Source organism: Artibeus jamaicensis, unplaced genomic scaffold, assembly GCF_021234435.1.
Source record: "Artibeus jamaicensis isolate MK-2021 breed Jamaican fruit bat unplaced genomic scaffold, CSHL_Jam_final contig_233, whole genome shotgun sequence".
In the NCBI taxonomy this organism is placed as follows: Eukaryota; Metazoa; Chordata; class Mammalia; order Chiroptera; family Phyllostomidae; genus Artibeus; species Artibeus jamaicensis.
In genome coordinates this window covers 27043417-27064571 of record NW_026521486.1, presented here as the reverse complement: position 1 = coordinate 27064571, position 21155 = coordinate 27043417, and the positions used below count along the sequence as shown (strand labels likewise).

The 21155-nt window shown below is 43.1% G+C and overlaps 1 protein-coding gene across 1 annotated transcript; it reads left to right on the top strand.

Moving 5' to 3' along the window:
- The first annotated feature begins 2704 nt into the window (after positions 1–2704).
- ARHGDIB (Rho GDP dissociation inhibitor beta) lies at positions 2705–20250 on the top strand. The gene is made up of 6 exons (XM_037136628.2): positions 2705–2813; positions 11383–11566; positions 12220–12303; positions 14260–14336; positions 17460–17523; positions 19552–20250. The coding sequence occupies exons 2-6, from the start codon at positions 11389–11391 to the stop codon at positions 19749–19751; spliced, it is 603 nt and encodes a 200-aa protein (XP_036992523.2). The 5' UTR covers positions 2705–2813; positions 11383–11388; the 3' UTR covers positions 19752–20250.
- Positions 20251–21155: the final 905 nt, after the last annotated feature.

The following is a 21155-nucleotide window of genomic DNA, read 5'->3' as shown; positions in this document are numbered from 1 at the left end:
GGACCAAAATGTGATGAGGATATCATGAAATAATGATGATGGTGATGATTTTTCTTAGCCTGGACCATTTACTGGGCACTTACTCTGAGGTCAGAACTCTGGTAGATGCTCTATTTCCAACCCTTCCAGCAACACTAAAGGTTGACATCATCCCTCTTTTAAAGATGTGAAATTGAGGCTCAGAAAGGAAAGTACCAGCCCAAGGACACACCGACAGGAAAAGACAGAACCAGGATATCTGCCTGAACTGCAGCTCCTGCCTCTAGCCCAGGCTGCTCTTTGAGCCTCATGGACGCCTTTCAGAATGGACAACTTTCAAGGCCAGAAATCTTCTCTACAAGTTTATTGTCTATACATGCAGCCTCCAAGAAATATATTTATGCAGAAAGGGGAAGTCTCTGTAGTCTGCAGGCAGGCGTCACTTTTTCACTTTAGTCGTGGCAAATGTAGCACCCCATGAAAGATTTCCCTAGAATGTACCTTTCAGTTGTGTCCTTATAACAGCAAAGAAAAGCTGAAAAATATAATACTTGATCATTTTTCTGAAAATTCCTACTGAAGTTTCCAGGTTCTGTTGATTTCATTTGGTATCACAGGGCAGAGGTCTTTACCCAGTCTTCCTACATGACAGGCATGTTCTTCCACTTGCAGAAGCTTAGATATGGGTAAGAGAGCCTTGGTGCTAAGCACATCTTTGTCAGCATGGGCTGGAAGCAGAATGCCTGCCATTTTAATCTTCTTTAAGGAACCTCTTAATCTCAGTTTTCCCATCCAACAAATACATGCGAACAATGAACTGCAACAGAGGAAAATGAGAAATGGCAATTTTGAGTAGATCCCTGCCCTGAATGTGAGGCTGGAAGATACTTTAGGAGAATACAGCAGCTGTTCTCCGGTGCACTGAAACTCTATTGGTATATCAGGAACAGGCTCTAAATGGAGTGCTTCTCCATCCTTTGGAGGTCGTGGGCCCTTTCAGAATTTAGTGCAAGTCATGAATGTTCTCTTCACCCCCAATAAACACACACACACTGCACTCATACATTCTGACTTTACAAGCATTTGGGGGGGGGGCTTCTATACCTTCCAGCATCTGGGCCAAAAGCATTGCACTAAGAGAAATTGTGAGGACATGTTGGGCTTAGCAGAAAAAACGATTCTGTCGGAGGAGTGAGGTCTTTTCCCTGACAGTGTGAGAAATGGCATGAGAGATCGCATACAGATCGTGAACCTACCACTCCAATGTGTAAATCTCTTTTGTCCCAAATAATTTATTCTGGCTATGTTATTTTTTAATTGCCTGTCTCCCTTAGAATGTAAGTTCCATGAGCACACAGAGACTTTGTCTATTGTCTACCACTGTGTCACGAACTTCAGTACCTGGGAGAAAAGAGGAACTCAACCAATGTTGTTGGAAGAAGAAATGTGTACCCTCTTGGGAGCACGGAGCTACAAAATGTACTGTCTTCTGTGTAATTAATGTTTGCTTTTATTTACAACCCAGTAGTCATATACTTTGTTTCTAGGGCAAACTTCTCCTATATCATTTTGAAATTTATAACTAAATTTGTATTGGTTTTCGGTGCTTTTACTAATTTCACTTATGTACTGTTTTCCTCTTCACATTTTTATAGATTAACCTCTTCCCTCCCACCACATGCCCATCATCTCCTTGACTGTTTGGGTTCCATTGGCTACAGAGGAGATCTATCTGGTGGCATCAACTTACAAAACTAAGTGAACAAAATGCAGTTCGTGTCAATGACAGCAAAGTAAGTGCCAGTCTCTTCGCATATATGTGCTTGATTAGTTAGCGCTAAACACATGGAAACAATGAAAGTACTGAATATTGAGATATTACCATGAATTAGAATTTATTAATGACAGCAGCTACGAAAACATGTGGAGTAAACAAATGTGCCTCAGGCGCTTAAAAACTGTTTCTTCCCTCGAATGGTTTAAATACGGCCTCTGCGGCTTGTTCCCATTTAAATTAGTTCACAAACCATTTCCTCAAATATGGTACGAAGTGAATTTCCATCCTTGTATAATTCTCACACGTTCTGAGTTTGAAAAGTATGAATTAATGAAGTGTTACTTTATTTTGTAAGCTGCATTCTTAGGTTTAATCAAGAGCTATACTTTGGCTTCTTTTTATTTAAAAGAAAAAATAGTGAAAACTACAACAAATAACATTTGGTTGTTTGTACTGAGATGCAAAGCTACATCTTGAAATCATGACCGACCAAACTCAAAAAATCTGTTTGAGGACACGTTTTAAAATTTAGGGCCAAATATATGCAGTTAACATTTATAATTTCTTAGCACCCTACATTTGCTGCCAGCAAACTTTCACCATCTCTGGCGGATACAGAAGCTGGCAGAGACCCTAGAGAAACAGAAGTTAGTGGTATAAAGTAAAGCCTGTGGGAATTTGTTGATCCTGGTTTGAGACTAGGTGCCTCAGAAAGCTCGTGCACTGAAATGACTTGATTTTTAGACGTTTTGCACAATTATTCATCGCACTCATGCTGCAGCCTGCACTTCCCTGCATGAACATTCATGCATACCCATGTTCCCATGGGCAGACATGCTCTTACATGTGCCATTAATTGACACAAATGCTGCTCAGAGTTAGCTGATCGAGAGATATGCAGTACAGAACAGGATTTGAGACAGCCCAGGGTTTCCTCTTCTAGTGGGTTTAAAACATTTTTTTTTTGTCATTAACTTCCTTCCTGTTTTAACTGCCAGCACTCAGAAGTCCGAGTTGAGAGACAGAGGCACCCGGGCAGAGACGTGAACCACCGAATGTAAGTTGAATTCCGTGGGGTGGGGAAGGCTGCAGGTGGGCACAGAAAAAAATGCATAGGAAAACCGTAAACTCGGCTACAGCCCTTTACAGTTTATTATTTTTTTAGAGGGGCAGTTCCTCTTTAAAACGAACTTCATGTTAAGAAAGTACTAAGGAGACCGCGGAACAGTCCTGCAATAGAAGAGGAAGTCATAGCAGGGGATGGTAGCAATGACTCAGGGGAGACAGCTCGGCTCGGTGAGCCAGGAGAAGGAGCCTGCAGCCCAGGAGGGAAAATCCGAGTGCCCTGGAGAAGAGCTGTGAGCACAAGCACTAGGGAGTGGCAGGGCGTGAGGGCTTTCCTACTAGGTAGGAGCAGGCATCTTGCCAGGCTCAGGAGCAAAACTATATTAGATCCAAACTGATATAGAACTTGTCAGAGGATGGTGGGGTGGTGCTGGGGTGGAGATGTGTGGTTTCCTGTTTTTAAGTAGACTTAAAGAGACTGATAGAAAAGGGAAAATAAAAAGGTTAGAAGCTGTCAAACGTTAAATGGTCTTCCACTGAAGAGTTGTCTGGTGGTACAAGAGAAATGAGTAAGGAAAGCCTTCCTTAGGGTACAATGGGATTAAACTATCCGTGGGGAGGTACGGTAGGTGGCATGCATGGTTATTTACTCAGCAGTCATACACGAGTAGAATTTCCACCACTTACAAAAACCCCAAGCTAAATTCCTGCAGTGAGATGGGCAGAAAGATAAATGCTGTTGTTGTGAAAGAATAGGTCTCTATGTGTGAGACAACCAGAAGCAAACACGGAAGTCACTGAATAGTTTAAGAGATAGATTCTAGAAAAATGGACCCAGCTAGGACACCTGGTTTGTGGGCCTTTCAAATACTGAGGTCTGAGTTTGGCCTCCATTAGAAGTGCTTTAGGCATGACCTGAAATTCTCTTTCTTGAGGCTGTCCTGGTCAGCATATTTTATTCAGTTAACATAGTCTGCAGTTAAACTCTAGATGTAGGGTAACTTATGGGGTGGGTCTGATAAAACCCTGCACCGGTCTCTGTTCAAGGTGAGGGAAGGCAGACAGCTCTTGGAGTTCCTGTAGTCACCCCTTCCCACAGAGACCAAGAGCTGCTAAAATCAGGGTTAGTGCGCTGGATTCACAAGGCAGGGACGACCGAGCAAGGGAAATCAAAGAATCCATATTGGCCCGAGCGAGTCCAGGCACAGGCAGGTCTCATTCATGTTTGCCATTGCTTTGCTTCCGTTAAATTTACAAGTGGTTTCCCCTCCCAATGCAGATGTGACACAAGCATAGTAACAAGATCATCTTAACCTTTTGGGGGACGGGTGAGATTCTAAGTCTCCCTCTGAGCTACACAGACCCAGCACATGTGAAATAACTGTGTCACAGCTCAAGAGAAACTGGCTGGCATCTTCCAGGCACTGAAATTTGGTTGCCCCTCGTTTGGGAGAGCATGAGTTTGTCCCTAGGCGGTTATGCTGTGAGCAACTTCAAGGTTCTGTTCTCAGTGGAAACTGAGACCGGCAAAGCCAATGCGACAGAAAAATGAGGGCCTGGGCCAGTGTACGGGAGCACAGTAAATTACAAACTTCAGCTTTCGGGGAGAGAGAAGCCCTGAAGAGAAAAAAATAGGCACCTTGAGGAAGAGAGGCCACATATGTGGAGTACCTTCAGTGTGTTAGGCCTGGTGTGCTAAACTTTTAAATTTGAATCCTGAGAGGACACAGGAAGGACACTGAGCCTCAGCAGTGTTAAGTGACTCCACTAATGTCACACACTGAGGGGGTTGGGGGTTGGGGACAGCTACAGTGCCTCAGAAGGACGTTTCAGGAATTGTCCCATGGGAGAAATTTTCTTTAATACCACAGTCTGAGCATCCTGTTCCCAGGTCAGTCCACACTGGCAAACCCCTAGATGGGTCTCGTGTTGCTCCTAAAAGTTCAACGTTTGTTCATTCAATGAGCATGCAATCGCTTCGGGCTGTTACATTCTGCTATCCACAGTTGAAGCTGGTAAAATCGACTTGGGTTTTCTTAGAGGGACTGATACTCTAAGCACAAATAGTCATTAAAAAACATCTTTACTTCTAATTTTTCATGCTTCATTTAAAACTGTAATGAGTTACTGCCCTATAATCTTTTGCTCATAATGACTTCCTTAATGCAGTTTTCTTTAAGGATTACTTAAAATAAATATTTGCGAAAATGCACGGCACAGTGACTTCACAGGCTAGATACCCAGAAAAGTTTAAGGGGTGTGGAGTGTCCCCTCCTTTAGCATATGAATCTGGGTCAGAAGAGTATATTACTATGAATGCACAGGCAAGAAATAATGTATAGTTTCTCCCACCAAAGGAAATGTTAAGGAATTCTGCTTCTAGTAATTTGTACCCTCCTCAGGATGTATTATAATGTTTATTGCGCCTAAACAGGCACTGTCCCCTCAGGTGCTGGGCTGGTTCCTTTCATGCAGCTGTGCAGTTCTGAGTGTTCTTCACGGGGTGAGGTGGTAGACAGCAGCCCTGAGGACCCCAGGACACACCAGTTCCTCCATGCCACTAGGGAACGCTGAAACACCAGGGAAGACTCCAAAGCCCACACAGCTCTGGTGGCCCAGGGGACCAATGTCGATGCCCCAAATAACCCAAATCACCAAGCAGGCAGCAGAGCAGACCCAATCCTCAACTGGCTCTGAAATATCAGTCGTCCTCCAGAGATGGCTGGATGCTCCATGACCTGCTCTAGAGCTGCAGCCCCAGACATGGGCAAAGTAGGACTGACTGAGTCAGTGGAGTGGAGAGGGCTGGTGGCTGGAGAGTGCTGAAGCTCACCGCCCTAAGTCCTTCTCGGATGGAAACCCCCTCCTTCTGGTACTTCCACATTTCTTTCTCTCCCCGCCCCTTCTCTTCCTCTTCTATCTAATATTAACGGGCTGTGCTTCTAGATGCATAACCGGGCAACTTGGGGACATGAGTCAAGTCTTCACGGGTTTTACTCCAGACTCAGAGGGAATTCTCTCCCTTCGCTGTGCCTTTCTCATCATTCACAGAGTGACCTCCGGCTTCTATTATGACAGGGAGCAATAAATAGAGTCTAAAATTAAATTGGCCATGTGGAAATGTTTTAGAGAAACAGAATAGTGACAGTCTCATTTTAAGGTTGATTCAGTTCATAAACAATCTTTGCAATTCCCAGAAGTTCTTGTGAAGAGACCAAGTGCTCCCCAAAGAAACAAAATCTATTTTTAAGGAGGAAGGAGTGGATACTGTCAACACTGCGGATCGAAGGGAAAATGTCTGGAGCCTGGGCAAGTAGTTCCTTCGCTTCACTGAAGCTGTGCAACAGAACAGATAGCACTGCAGGGAAGGGAGGAGAGGAAGGGACAGTTACTGAACACCTACAATTAGTCAGTATAGTCCTAGAACTTTTCATGCATTTTCTCCAGCTCTTCAATCTCATGCAGAAAGATCGCCATCCCCACTTTACTGGTGGTAAAACTTGGGCTCAGTGAGGTTAATAATTTGTGTTAAGTCCTGTAATAAATCAAGTGCAAACCATATTTTGAGTCTCTGAGCCACCAGACTCAAAGTCCACACCCCACTAGGCATGAAACTCACCTTTCTCTGAATTAACCAAGGAATTCACTTCATATAAACTCAATAGTTTCACCTTTTCTTGCCCTCAACTTATTTGCAACTGCATTAATGAACCAGACAATGTGCTCTATTCTGAGATTAGTGCACATCCGTAGGTGTGTGTCAGTGTCATTGCCCTGGAAATTCCACTGAATTTGTGGGCAAAAACATCAAATGTGCTGTGTCATGCTCATGCCATAACCATCTGAATTCAATTTGGCGTTCTCACTGAGCCGGAGAAGGCTAAGTCTCCACCTCAGCACATCTAATCCTTATCATTGTTTCGCTGAATAGCAGGCATGGGGCCGTGAAATTTCCACTGTGGAAATTCATCAGTGAATAGGCACCTGGAATGTAGAAAACAGAGATAACTGGAGCAGTGAGCACATGAATAAAAGCCACATGTGCTTTGAGACCTGACACAGTCCACATTGACCTCGTTGAATATGTCAATGTTAACTCTGCATGTTGTTTTCCTGTGTAAAGAACCAAAGTCAAAAACAACATGCATCAAAACAAACAAAACAACCAGTTCTTTGTGAAACAGTGGGCGAGCTAGAAGGTGAGAAAAGCCCAACCAGAATGTTCTGTGCTGATGGGCTAGGTGCTCGCCAGCTCCACCTGCTCTTTCTCTTTACAGTGGGAGCCTCAGAATCACTGGGTTAAGAAGAGGCCTCAGAGGTCTTGTAACCCAACAGTTTCATTTTGCAGAGGATGAGCCTGGAGCTCAGAGAGGTTCGGAGGTTTGTGCAAGGTGACACAGAGGCAGAGTTGCACTGGAACCCTCTCTATGTGACACTTCCCTGCTGTGCTAAAGCCATCCCTGCAGTGTTGCAAGGAAGCACGTACCTCTTCCTGTGCACCACCGGAGGCGTCCCCAAAGTGACTAACGCGCTTCATCATTTCATTATTACTTCTGAATAAGCACAACTGAGACACTGGAGAGGACCAGTCGAAAGTCAGACAACCTGCGCTCTGACCCTTACACAGTAGGTCACCTGAGCTGGAGTGAGGACCAAGGAAGGTAGTCCTCATCAAAGCAGTTAGCCGCCCCGTGTGTAATTATTATAATTATTATCAATAATAAAATCAGTTCTTTAGATGGTAAGATTAAAAAATGTCCTCTAGAATTTCCATAAAATTTTGGTTTTCACTTTAGCAAGCACCCAACAGAAAACTGACATTTGTGGCTAAATACACACAAGCGTACTTTGTGTGTATATATATATATATATACTTTGGGAAGCATATATATACTTTGGGAAATCATTGTCAAACTATATCAACCATCTATATCTAGGACTTTGGGAGAATCTGAGGTTCCCCAGAGACAAATTGTGAAATTTGAAATGCAGCACCTTTGGGGGATTCACATAAATCTGAAACCCAAAAATGGACGTATAGTCTCTTATATGCCCAGTAATAGAAATAAGGTAACTGAACACCAGTGTAGCCCAACCTGTCTTTGAGTCAGGAGAAATATGCAGACAGAGGCCTTAGAAAAAGGAAAGACCTAGAGAGGTCTGCTGTCACTCCTCCCAGGATGAGGAAAAGCAGCACTATAGTGGTTGAAACATTCACTCGGGGCGTCACAGCTAGTCGGTAGCAAAGCCAGAACCCAAACCCATGCACAGTGAGGCCTAATTCAGAGAAGAAATAATAATCCAAAATCAAGTAGACTGACCACAGAACTCTTCTCCTACAGACCTGCTCCCTAGGTACCTCGGCTCCTCTGCCCAACTTTGTGGTCATGTTCCCTCAGAGGCAGCTGTCACCTGATGTCTTCTGCTTCTACATACCCAACATTTTGGGTGCATAAACCTGACCCTTACCTGGAGGTTAAGTTGTGTCACTGACCTGGCCAGGCCTAGAGAGGAGGAAACTTTCTCAACTCTTGTTTCATGTTTCCAAAAGTTATAGTTTCAAGGTCATGTTCTTAATCTTGGACTCCAGTAAAGTCAATGAAGTTTTCAGGGGTCCATGGACCCCCTGAACTGCATGGACAGTTTCATGGGTATATTGCTGTTTTCCTTTTATAAAGACCATGACTTTTATTATATGTTTATTAGAGATCTGTAATCTCCAAAAATTCATCATACCAGCTGGGCCTCTTCAGTATAACCAGAGTGCTCACCCTCCAATGGCTCCTCCATTTTGGAGACTAACTTAAGCATCAGTATGTTCTTAAGCACAGTCTCTTGTAAACAGTTGGTGCTCACCAAATTTTTGTGACCTTAATTTTGTTTTAAAGGGGCTTTCCCTGAGAACTGTTTTTTTCAGTCCATTATGCGCCGTAGGATGAAATTTTCATCTTTTTCCTAATCAGTTTACCAGAATGAGCTGGCGTTGGATTGTCTAGCCTCGTACTTCCTTTTTCCTAGGCTACATAATTAGACCGAATTATTGTTATGTGGTCCTGAATATTTGTCCTCCTTTTGACTGCAACAAGTTCATATAGTAATCCCACATTGTCCTCTGCTCTTCAGTGTCTTTAAATAAATTGTATCTGTTTGCAATAAATCAAGGAAATATAGAACTATATAAGTTTCATGTTTACTAATGAGCAGATCAAGATTTGGATGACAGGTACACTGACTTGCCCATGATCATCATACTGTTAGGGTTAGCGGATCCTGTCCTAGACCAGATCCACATCTCTCTCTCTCTCTCTCTCTCTCTGTCTCTCTCTCTCTCTCTCTTTCTCTCTCTCACAATCTCTCCTCTCTCTCTCATTCTCCTATTCTCTTTTCAGAACTGAGGTTTGAGGGTGCAGAATTACAGTTTTCTGCAGGTTATTGAAATCACCTTTAGCAAATTCACAGCCTAGTGTGAAGTCTAATAGTCAAGACTTTAAGCAGATGACTTGTTAGCATTGCAATGTATTTTCAGAAAGGCCTGTCCATGGCTGAGATGCGCTCATGTGTAGATAGCCTTCCTGAGGCTCCATCCTCAAGTCTCTTATGTGACTTCCACCCTGGGTATTCGGTTAGGCTCCTGAATGTCAGCAGAGAAGAACCTGTCTCATCTAGTTGGTCTCTTCTGGGTTACTCTTCATCTGCCCCCTGGTGATTGATTGCCTTTAAAATACCCATGACCTGCAACCTCCACCCACTGCCTTCTTCATTGTTTTTTCCAACTAGTCCATTCACTACTTTCCCTGAGTGTTGTTTGGAATGTGAGCTGAATCAGTCACTATGTTTATTGTGCTGTTTAGAACTCAGCTTTGAGTGGCTCTGGTTCTTCAGCTGAGGCAAGAGTTACCATGGAAACAGCCTACATGTTTCCTTCCTACACAGGAAGAGGACCTGAGCATTGCAAGGCTGTTTTCAGAGTTGACCCAGGCCCATCGTGTTTGACTTCTCATTTTGCTGGAAGAGATTCAATGAGCCAAGAGATACCATTTTCTTGTTGTTTTCTTTTTTCTGTTAAAATTACTTTTACTTCACTTCCAAACTATTTTTCTTCCTGTTGCCAATGAGAGTGGCGTTGAAACTTCAAACCACAGCTGATTTTGGCCAGAGATAACTTCACTCTCAGGGCACTTTATAGTTCAGGGTCACTCAGGATGAGAGGTGATAGATTTTTGTCCTATAATTGTGCCACTTTGGAGCAACGAAGCCTATACCCATGGGCAGAGGGAGTTACCCTCAGGGTAGAACTGATGGAAATCAAGAAATGATCTCCTTGCCCAAATACCTCCCTTGTTTCCCCAAGTAGCTCAAACCATGGAGCCTGTCATGGGGCCTAAAATTCTCCAACTAGAGAGTTTTCTTCCTCTTTATTAGGACACTGCCTCTCATCTAGCTATGTGAACTTTGGCAATTCTCTGACCCTCTTGGTTTCAATTTTCTCAATGATTAAGTGGCAACCTGTCACCCCTAAAGTTCCCTTCAGCTCTGAAAAGCTCTGACTATACATTCCTGAAGAGGAATAAATGTTAAACCTACTATTCTGTCATTAACACTTAAGTGTGAATAGTTTTATTAGATCTCCCCTCAATTTTTTTAACACAGAATGTAGATGACGGTGAAAAAAGACAGGCTCTAGGGAATGCTCAGATGAGATATCAGAGCACAAGGTCACTGGAAATGCAGTGGAAGGAAAGGGAAGTAGGTCCCCAAATGGAAGATCATTGGAAGGTAGAAAAGTCGTCATTACAATTTTGTCTAGAAAAAGTTGGAGTCCTTTGCTATTTTGTATTATTTCAGAAAAACAGAGAAACCCAGTAAATCAATCAATGAATGTGTATAAAATACCTCAAGTATTTCAAGTGTGATAGGAGATTCAAGAGAAACATAGAACCTGGTGCCTGCCCTCAAGGAATTATTAGCTGTGTTGAGTGGCAACTACTCTGACACCTCAGGCAGGTACCATGGGGGTCCTACAACTTCTCATGAGTTACGTTCGAGGTATTGCAGGAGTTCAGAGGAACAGTCAATTAATGGGAAGAAGCCAATTTTCTTTGGCGAGCACTCTGCCTGTCTCTTGAAACTATCATATCTAGATTGTACATTCTCAGAACTTTGATACTAGCAAGATTGGCTGGGCGTGGAGGACTGTGATAACTGCTATAACTACTTAAACTGGGGCCATTTCTCATTGCCAGGCCTGCTGGTGCTAAGTTGCTTCACTTGCAGCATATCATTCACAAATAAACTCATTTTGGTCAGTTTTATTCAGTAAATAGGTGGAACTCATTACAGTACAAAAGAAAATCAGGCATGGCAGAGAAAAGACTGGAATGCATTATATTTTTATTTCATGAAATATAATGAGATGAAATCAGGGGAATATTTCCTGGAAAATCACTGACAACTATGGAAGTCCATTAGGGCAAAGATAATGCCAACAGCACCCTTACAAACATTGTCCACATCCATTGATTTTGGCTAATAGACTATCATCCTATCTGTCTCCAAAATAGATCAAAATGACTGAAAAAGCCCCAGAACCACACGTGGAGGAGGAGGAGGATGAACTGGACGGGAAGCTCAATTATAAGCCTCCACCTCAGAAGTCCCTACAAGAGCTGCAGGAGATGGACAAAGATGATGAGAGTCTAACTAAGTACAAGAAAACACTCCTGGGGGATGGCCCTGTGATAGCAGGTGTGTGCATGAGGATGGGGGCCAGGTGGAGGGTCCCAGAGACGCGTGCACTTCTGCTACTCAGCAGCCGGGGTGAAGGAAAGAGTACCAAGAGGTTCCAGGGTTAAGTGAGTGGATCATGATGTATAGACATTGAATACAGTTATGAACTGTATAATTATATCTTATTTGAAGAGAAGGTGCAAGTCAGCACTGAAACAATGAAAAATAACTAATAGGGAGGATTCAGAAAGAACTTCAAATTACCATTTAGAATTGTATTTTCTCCATTCTCTCACATTTTTCTCTCCATCTCCTCTTTCTCCTTCATACTCTTTACCGAATCATTTGTCCCTTCCACATACACTATGGCAGACCAAGACATGGTCCAAAGAGAAGGATGAGCAGTGCCCAGCTAGGACAGTACCTTACCCATAGTCACTCAGGAAATCTCTGCTGTGTATCACTAAGATGGACCTGCAGGGGCTGGAAGCAGATAATCACGTGGTTGTAATTTGTAAGGCCATTGTGATGAAGCATGGTGAATCCACCATGTCCACTTCTACTCCAGGTAGAACTATCACCTTTCTTCTTATACTCTGTACTTGAAATGTGCACACACAGAGAACATACATGTCTCTTCTTTAGACTTACATTTCATTTTGAACCCGCAGACCCCACAGCCCCCAATGTCGTTGTCACCCGCCTTACCCTGGTCTGTGAGACTGCCCCAGGACCGATCACCATGGACCTCACTGGTAAGTGGGCACATCTGTTCAAAGGGTGCTAATGATGTCATTGGAGAAACCTGCTTTTTGTCCCCGCTCCCAGCAAAAGGAAACCCCGTGAGTCCCTGAGATGCGTGGGCTGCGACCCGTGCACACATCACTGCTCTCAGGCACACAGTACTGACCATGCTTAGGGACAGCCAACCTCTGTCTCTGGCTGAAGAGGGTTCACCCATAGGTACTGCGTATATTTACTTGTAACAGGTTTACTTGAGATTTTTATCTGCACATGAGAGCAGAATTCCTATTCATGTAAAAAGATGAAAATACTACGAAGCATGATGTATGGAGGAATTGTAATATTTACAACAATCTAAATGACAGAGAAAGTATTGATGTTATATCAGCTATAGAACTTACTTGAAGGCAAGAAGCAATTTAAGACCTCATGAATAATGCTAGGATTTCCACTGTTAAAAACATACTAACTTAAAGCTCTGATTTTTTAAACAAGCAATTCCTTGCCTCCTGAAAAAAATGTACAAATTAAGATGCTATTTTCTCCCACTTTACTGTGACAAGGGTCAAGTCCTGTCCTGGGACTTAGGTTCTGAGGAGAAAAGAAGACACTGGGAAATGGGACCCAATGGAAGTAAGGGCCACAGAGCTAAGAGGTTGGGGGTAAAAGGCAGGCCTTTTGTGGAAAACACAAATTACCTGACTGAAAAAGTGAACCTTCAGACGAAGCACAGCATGACTAGAACAGCAGGCTTAGTTAGCAGCAAGGTAGTTCCCCTCTCACAAACGCATCCACTTTTACCTTATATGGCTTTTCTGTCAGAGGGAGGAAATCAGAGGCTGAGAAGGTGCTTCCTCTTCAACTGAAATCATTAGAACAGACACACAAATCCAACTGCCCCCACGGCCCAGCAACCCTCCAGGAGAGACCCACGCTCTCTCTCTCCCACCAGGACTCAGACCCTTCTTTTGGGAAACTGTGTAATATTACCACGTACAGATGTCATTTTGTAATGTAAGGTCCGAATTAGTGTGAAGGAAACTTGTACTTTTTTTGAAGGGCTTGATGTTATTGCAGAAAAAGCGTGGTCTCTGTCCCTTTTCCCAGCACCAGGACACCCAAATTTGGTTTTCTCTCACAAAGAAGCTACAGAGCTGAACTCCAGATATATATAGTATGCCGGTCCCAGCCCCGAGCATCAAGCCTCTGCACGCAGCTGGCACTCACTGCTGAGTGTCTGATTGTACGGGGTCACATCGGGGGAAGAACAGGGAATGACTGTCTCTCTAACCGGGCAACGGGAAAGGAGGGCGGGCCCCACTGTTATGGAGCCCAAAGCTTTTACAACTTAAGTGACATTTCTTAAGAAAAATGATATGAAACTGCAAATGCAAAATTAAGTACAAAAGTGAACATTTATTTAGAATGATAAAAAGGGAATCAAAACAAGTACATTGGTAAAAACTACAAAATGTCACAAATGCGACCAAATCTACAGAAACCAATAGCTGGTGCTCTTATGTAATATTTTCCCTATATTTCTTTATTTGAGGTATAGGGTGTATTCTTTAATTCTTTAGTCATCTTTTTGTTTGACCACATACATGTAATGCCGTTTTCAACGAATAGAAAGATAGTTCAGACTTTCCTCCAGGATGATTGATTAAAACTTGTTTTTATTGCTGACAATTAGGAAAGTCTTATTTTTTGTACATTAACTCGTTACTGGTAATGTTCTGTATATTCTTAGGGTTGTTGTCGAACTAAATCACATTTCCTCTCTATCTAGCTGTAAGATTTCAGGCACCTCAAGCCACCGGTTTTAAATGTTCTTAGAATGGAGGCCATGTGGGCCATGTCCCTCTGATGGGCCCAGCGAAAGGCTCTGGAGCTTAAACTTCATTCATCAACTTCTTACTGTATCTCTTTCTGAGGAGATTAAACTCTTTCAAAATTCACTTCTACAGGGGATCTTGAAGCCCTCAAAAAAGAAACTTTTGTTCTAAAGGAAGGTGTTGAATATAGAGTCAAAATTCACTTCAAAGTAAGTATCTTGCCCTATGTGTTTTATAAAATTTAAATTCTTCCTCTAATCAAAGAAAGAAAAAGAATCAGATTTCTTGCGTTACATTGTTGGCATACTTTTTTTTTCTTTTTTCCCCTGGAGCTGCACTGTCTTCTCCCCAACTCTGGGCTCCACCTGCTGAGTCACACCGTTGCCTTCTGCCTTTTCCCAACCAGGACCTCCCCCACTGGTCACTTAAGCCGGTGGGAATCATTCTCTGTGAACTAGTGATACTCCCACTGACGAGGCACATGCTGCTTTGGATGGCTCCACCTGTGCCATTGCTCCCTCTACAGCCTAAGCTGGTCCAGATCAGGAGGGAATATATATCCCTTCTTCCCAATAATTCACAAAGAACTTTGTAAATGGTAAATATTTAGTTAATACTTATTAAGAAATAGATGAATGGATGAATGATTAGGAAAAGAAAATAGAGTCGATAGAGCCTCAGCTCTAACTGCTCAATAATTATTATGTGAAGCCAAGGAGTGTGGTCTTTGGTAAATAACTGAAGATTACAATTTAGTTTGTGGAGCAGGTGAATAGGTAAGCACAAAGCTAAATAGGAGATAAATGGCTGTACAATGAATAGGCACACATCCCAGTGAGCAGCCAAAATCAAGGAGAAAAATAACCTTGAATTTGAAAACAAACAGATGAGAAATTCCTTGTTTGCTCCTACCTGCTTCTGTTTGCTGTGGTTGCACTCTTCCCACTCAATCATGTCCTCCAGGGCCTGGGCTCCTGAGAGGAAAGCCCCTCCCCCCTCTTATTTACACACCAGGCCCTTCTTTCCCTGGTGCAGAGTGGGATTGGGGGCCAGGAACAATCACTCTCCACCACATACAAATATGCCTCAAAATAATTTCACTCTGAAAATATTTGTCGATGCCTGCTCTATAACAGGCAGTGAGCTATGGTTCACGTCCTTGTTTCCAGTAGTACTATTTATTACTAACGCCCCTGAGAGTTCGGCAAAACATTATATCCAAACATGCCTAGCATAGGTCACACAGCGGTCAGTTTGTAATCATTAATATTATTGCCCTGATGTGTCACTTTAGTAAGCCAGATTTTATCAAATGGAATGTTTTTATCAAGTCAAATGAAACATGACAGGTAAATTTTATTGTGAATGAGATGAGAAAGAAAGGGTGTGGAGTCGGGGCTCCTGCTCCAGGTGAGGAGGCGGAGGAGGAGCGTGGTGGTGAGGGTCTTCCTCGGTCAGGGTGACACAGTAAGGTGATGGAGGAGGGGGGCCCGGAAAGGGGTTTCAAGTCTCATCCGCCTCAGAGGTTTGGCCTTGACTTTCACTGGAGAAACATCACTCACTCTCTAAGGGTAGCCCCAGTGAAGCTGAACCGCTCCGTGGCCGGTCCCAGCGCAAAGCTACCGTTAGAAGAAACAGCAGCTCAAAAGTCAAAGTAATTGAAAAGCAGTTTAACCCTACACTTGAAGAATATCCAAGAAAGTCTGCATGTCTAACACCAGCGGCGTGTCCTCAACCCCTCTTTCTTTGCCTCGCTTAGCTGCTCTCAGCGTTCTCTTTCTCCCTGAAACTTCACCACACTCTGACGGTCGGGCGTGAGACGGTCCTTTCTGCTTCTGCTTTTCTTATTTCTGTCTCCTAAGAAAACGGAGTGTCTCTGGCTTCCACGGGTCTTACTTCCATTCACATCGCCAAGGCTTCTTCCCCCTGGTGTAGGAGAGACAAAGGGAAAGGGCGCTCAGGCAGAGGAAGAGAATGCTAAGAATATTCAGACTTTTTTTATCCATCTCAAACATATTTATATTAAACGGACATTCTATGGAGTAGTCGAAAAACAGGAAACACTTTGTTTTAAAGTCCTTATCCCTACGGCACCATTATTCCTGTTGTTAGGTCTCATTCCCACCAGACCACACCTCCTACTAGGCCCAAAGGCCCACCTTAGAGACTTCTAGAAAGATCCATTTATTTTTCCCTATTTTTATGAAGCGCTTGTGGGAGTCAGAGTGATTAGAAAGTTTGGGGTTTGTTTTATCACAATGTCTTCAGTGTGTTTTTGTTTTGTCTGCTTTTGATGGGTTTATACTACCAAGTTTTCTGAGTGACAGAACCCCAGCCTGCAGCATTCACTGCAGTGCTACCTCATCACCAACCATGGAGCGCTGATGGGCTGCTTTAATTACTCTGTCCAAAATGAAAGGGGAGCCAGAATTATTGTGGAGGAGAAATTATTAGAAGAGGCTTAAATTCTTCATATTAGTGAACAATTAACCAAGTCTTCCAGCTAATGATGCAATGTCCACTTTAATCTGTTTGTATAAGCATGACCACCGTATAAAATTAACAGACAACCCAGTTCAGTCCTAGGTAAAATGACTAATGGAAAAACAAAGAGCTTGGACTGTCTCTATTTTCATTCTGCTTTAGTGCATTTTCTTTGAAAGGCTTGGGAAAGTATCATGACCTCAGACAACGTCTGCAAATGACAGACATCCAACATACTCGCCAAACACAAGTGGCTTTTACTCATTATTTACATATCGGAGGATGTTTTCCTGTGACCTATCTCCTCAACTCTCGACCTCCGATTATACCTACATTAGAGGCACAACCATCCTCTCGACCTGATTTTCCATTATGGCTTTTCTCCTTGTTGTTTGTCTTTCATTTACTGGGTGGGTCATTGCTCAGGCTGGGATTTTCAGATGTTTACATAACATTTCCCATCAGTGGCTTTGTAACCTGTCTGTCCTAAGACAAAAACAGTCTTCTGGCCAGTAGTGTCAGGCAGTGAGGGCTCAAGACCATTCTCTGGACCATTGAGGAAGGAGAAATGTAATGAAAAATACTGAGACAATGTTTTAATTAACCACACCTCCCCAAAATCACAGTATTCAATGATTAAAACCAGATTAGTGGCAGGGAGTCTTGTGAACACTTCTTTCCAATCTCTGCCCAACCACCACACTAAATGATAATAGTAACATTTATTCTAAACTGGATCTTGTCTTCTTATCCTCAGAGAAGACTCAGCTAGGTAGGGTCAGAATGAATCATGAGGAAAAATGAAAGACCTCTTTAATCTGAATCGTTCGTATCCTTCCCACCCCCAGGTGAACAGAGACATTGTGTCGGGCCTGAAATATGTCCAGCACACCTACCGGACTGGGGTGAAAGGTAAGGGACCTGCACCTCACACCGTCCCCCAATCTGCTTCTCACTAATACTTCCATTCTGGTTATTATCAAGTTTTTAGCATAGACTCATTTAAGAATCTGATTTTTTAAAAAGCTGTGGACACTCATCCTAGGTAAAGGCACACATATACTTCTGACCTAGAGGTTAATGGCAAGACCTACACTCAGGAGACTTAGTTTAGCCTGGGTCAGCCACTAACCTTAGGCATTCAGCTTCTGGAATTCAACTTTTTTACTCATTGAGGGGAAGAGCAACCAAGATAAGACTGAATAAAATAAAGTACACAAAAGTATTCCCAAAAGTAAAAAAGGAAAAGAAAAGCAGTTCACAGATGTGAACCCGAGAGTCAGAGAAATCGCAGACAGGGAAGACAGAAAGACCTATCCCCTGGCATGTGTGTTTATTGGGAATGAGAATCGGCAATGGGGATAGTGGGGGGCAGTGCTTAATTTCCTAAACAAAGAAAAAGAAAAAAACATCTTTCTGGAATTAAGAAAAGCTGCCTCATTGAAAAATAATATAACGTGACTTAATCGGCAGTCTTCCGGGCCTTGGGCACCTGTCCTCAGTTCTCTCCCATTGTGTGGGTGAGGAGAAATGAAAAGGGAAAAGCTGATGGGCGCACCCTGACCATTCCCCTTACCTTTGGTGCCCCCTCCCACAGAGGTGTGGAGCAGTAATGCCTCAGCTCCACCAAATCAAGAAACAAGGGACAGGGGAGAAATTGTCTAATACGTTTGCACAGCCCAGAGGACCACTCAGTTACTCGCATCCCACAGATGGTTGTTGACCTGAAAGAACTTAATTGGTCTTTCCAATACCTAGTCTCATGAAAAAAACAGTGCGGTTTCCTATTTTCCTTTGGACAGAGACTACGTTGCCTCACTTAGTGGAGAGGGTTATAATGTGTCTGTGGTTGTTCCTGCAGAATTATTCACAACACTTCACAGCTAACGACACATTGCCTGCTATCTACCTACCTGCCCGTATCTATACTTTATAATCCCCTACTTGTTCTTAATGTATATCCCAGTTATTCATCTATTAATAATTTTGGCTGGCTATTTTCACCATTTGTCCCAATTCTTACATTTAAAGCTAAATTATTGATTTTCCCCTTTAATCCAATTATTCTACCCATGAATTGTGTTCCCTTTGATCACCAACTGTAACCTTATCTCCCCCAATTGATGCCTTTATAGGGTGATAGTCTGTAGATGAAAGATCCTTAAAGTTCAATATGGAGGGAAAAAATGGAGGCCCCAAAATGTTATATGACCTAGGTAGCTGCAGAGTTGAGAAAAGAACTCAGGTCTCACCTGGCTTGAGGTTTTTTTGTTTGTTTGAGATATAATTGACATATAACATTGTATTCACTTTAGATATACAACATAATGATTTGATATGTATTGTAAAATGATTACCAAAATAAGTTTACTTAACATCTATCACCACACATAGTTACAATTTCTTTCTTGTGATGAGATCTTTTAAGATCTATTCTCTTAGCAACTTTCAAATATACAATATGATATTATTTACTATAGATACCAAGCTGTATATTACATCCCCAGGAGTTACATACCTTATAACTGGAATTTTATACCTTTTGAACACCTGGTATTTTTTATGGTATAATCTGCTACATCTCCACAAAGATGAAACATTTTTCACCCCACTGACTTAGGGCACTGAGTCCATAATTTTTCTGATATGCAGAATCAGCTGTGATGCTTTCCAAAAACACTGATTTGGTGGACTGACAGCAGGTTACTGAACCATGGCCTTTGGAAGCAGGTTAAAAGAAAGTATAGTACTAAAAGGCACTCAGATTTTTAAAAAACTAAAAAAGAAAAAGGTGGCCCCAGGAAATCTGATGCTTAGCCGAGCCTGGAAACTATCGCTCTTGGCCTTGATCACTATGAACTATGCTCCAGGTCTCCAGTCCACAGTGTTTGTTTTTTCTCTATCAGACTCTTACCCTGACGAACGTTTCTTTCTTCCCAGTGGATAAAGCCACATTTATGGTCGGCAGCTACGGGCCTCGGCCAGAAGAGTATGAGTTCCTGACTCCGATCGAGGAGGCTCCCAAAGGCATGCTGGCCCGAGGCACCTACCACAACAAGTCCTTCTTCACCGACGATGACAAGCACGACCACCTCACCTGGGAGTGGAACCTGTCCATTAAGAAGGAGTGGACAGAATGAGCACACTGCCCAACCCTGTCCCTGCCCCTGCCACCTGGAAGAACCCTCTCAGTTGTGTTCACCACCCTGGCCCTCCACCCTGATCATAGCTGGGCCCCTTCCCAACCCCCCTCACAGCCTCTTACTGATGCATCTTCTCCCACTCTCTCTCTCAGAGTCGCCCCTCGCACTGGACACTTAAAACCCAGGCTCTCATCCTGCCCATTTTTTCTGATCCCCCATCACGGCCAGATCTTCGAAGTTCTGTTCCTTAATAAGCAACCATTTAGTGTTGGCTCTCTTGTTCTCATTTGAGGAACTAGAGGCCAGGAAGTGGGCAAACAATCACTAGCCATCCTTTTGCCTGGGTTCCAGTGCTCATCCCACCCCTGGACTATGCTGTGGCTGCTGCTGGCTCAGTGACAGTCCCGAACCACATTCCTTGCCACTTGGGTTCTTCTTTCCTGGGAGACACTTAAACAGCACAAGAGAGTATGAATAAAACAATTGTATGACCTCACTGAGACCCTCATTTTCTTGCTTTCTCATTTGAACAAATATGGTAACTGGATGGTTCACAACTGTGACTTTCCTCCGAGTGGGTGGGGTAGTACAGGGGACATTTACACCACTGGGAACAGTCTGGTTCCCCTGCTCCTGCAACGGGCAATGAGCCTGCAGAGTATAAATGGAAGAAAATCTCAATTTGTTTCATTTATAGTATTATCATGCCGTGGTAGTTCCCAATCTTGAGACCTGTGCATCGTACCACCTATGGGAGCCTCTTGGAGATCCGCAGGGACCTGGGGGCCAAATCAGACATTGTTTCTCCTCTGCTTAAGATCTTTCAATGAATTCCCACCACCTACCAGATACAAGCGAAGCTCCTGTGTTTAGCTGATAGCCTGCCCTTCGATCCAGCCCCAGCATGCCTTCCTACCCATACTTACCATTGCCCTCCCTTTATAATACTCAGCTAATAATAATTCTCTCTCACGCTACATTTGCATCTCTGGCTCATTCCATGAAACTCCCTTTTCATCTTTGGTGCCTAGCAAAGTTATTTACTCAGGACTCTGTTCAGCCAAGCCCTATAGAAAAAAAAAACTTCACTGAACCCCATCACTGTCCTGAATGTCCTTACTCTGTACTCTCATAGCACCCTATGAGTCTCTAGTTTTTTTTTTCATTTTCCTTTTTATGTTTAAACAATCGGTTTATTTGTCCATTTTGCACATCAACAATCTAAGCTGGGAGAGGCTGGATCAGACCGAAGTCGTCTGTGTATGCCTACTGCTCAGGGCAAGGCCAGGCATGGAATTTTTTTTTCTTATTTTAATGAACTGACTTGACTTTCCTTGGGTTGGTTTGGCTCTGAGGCCCTGTCACTAAATTTGGCCTTTTATCTCGGAAGTTGAAGGTCCC

Excerpts from the sequence above, each read along its gene's own strand:
- ARHGDIB (XM_037136628.2), top strand. The coding sequence starts at position 11,389 with ATGACTGAAAAAGCCCCAGAACCACACGTGGAGGAGGAGGAGGATGAA. Across the intron at positions 12,304-14,259 it reads GATCACCATGGACCTCACTG|GGGATCTTGAAGCCCTCAAA; the intron begins GTAAGTGGGCAC and ends TCACTTCTACAG. Across the intron at positions 17,524-19,551 it reads CTACCGGACTGGGGTGAAAG|TGGATAAAGCCACATTTATG; the intron begins GTAAGGGACCTG and ends CTTTCTTCCCAG.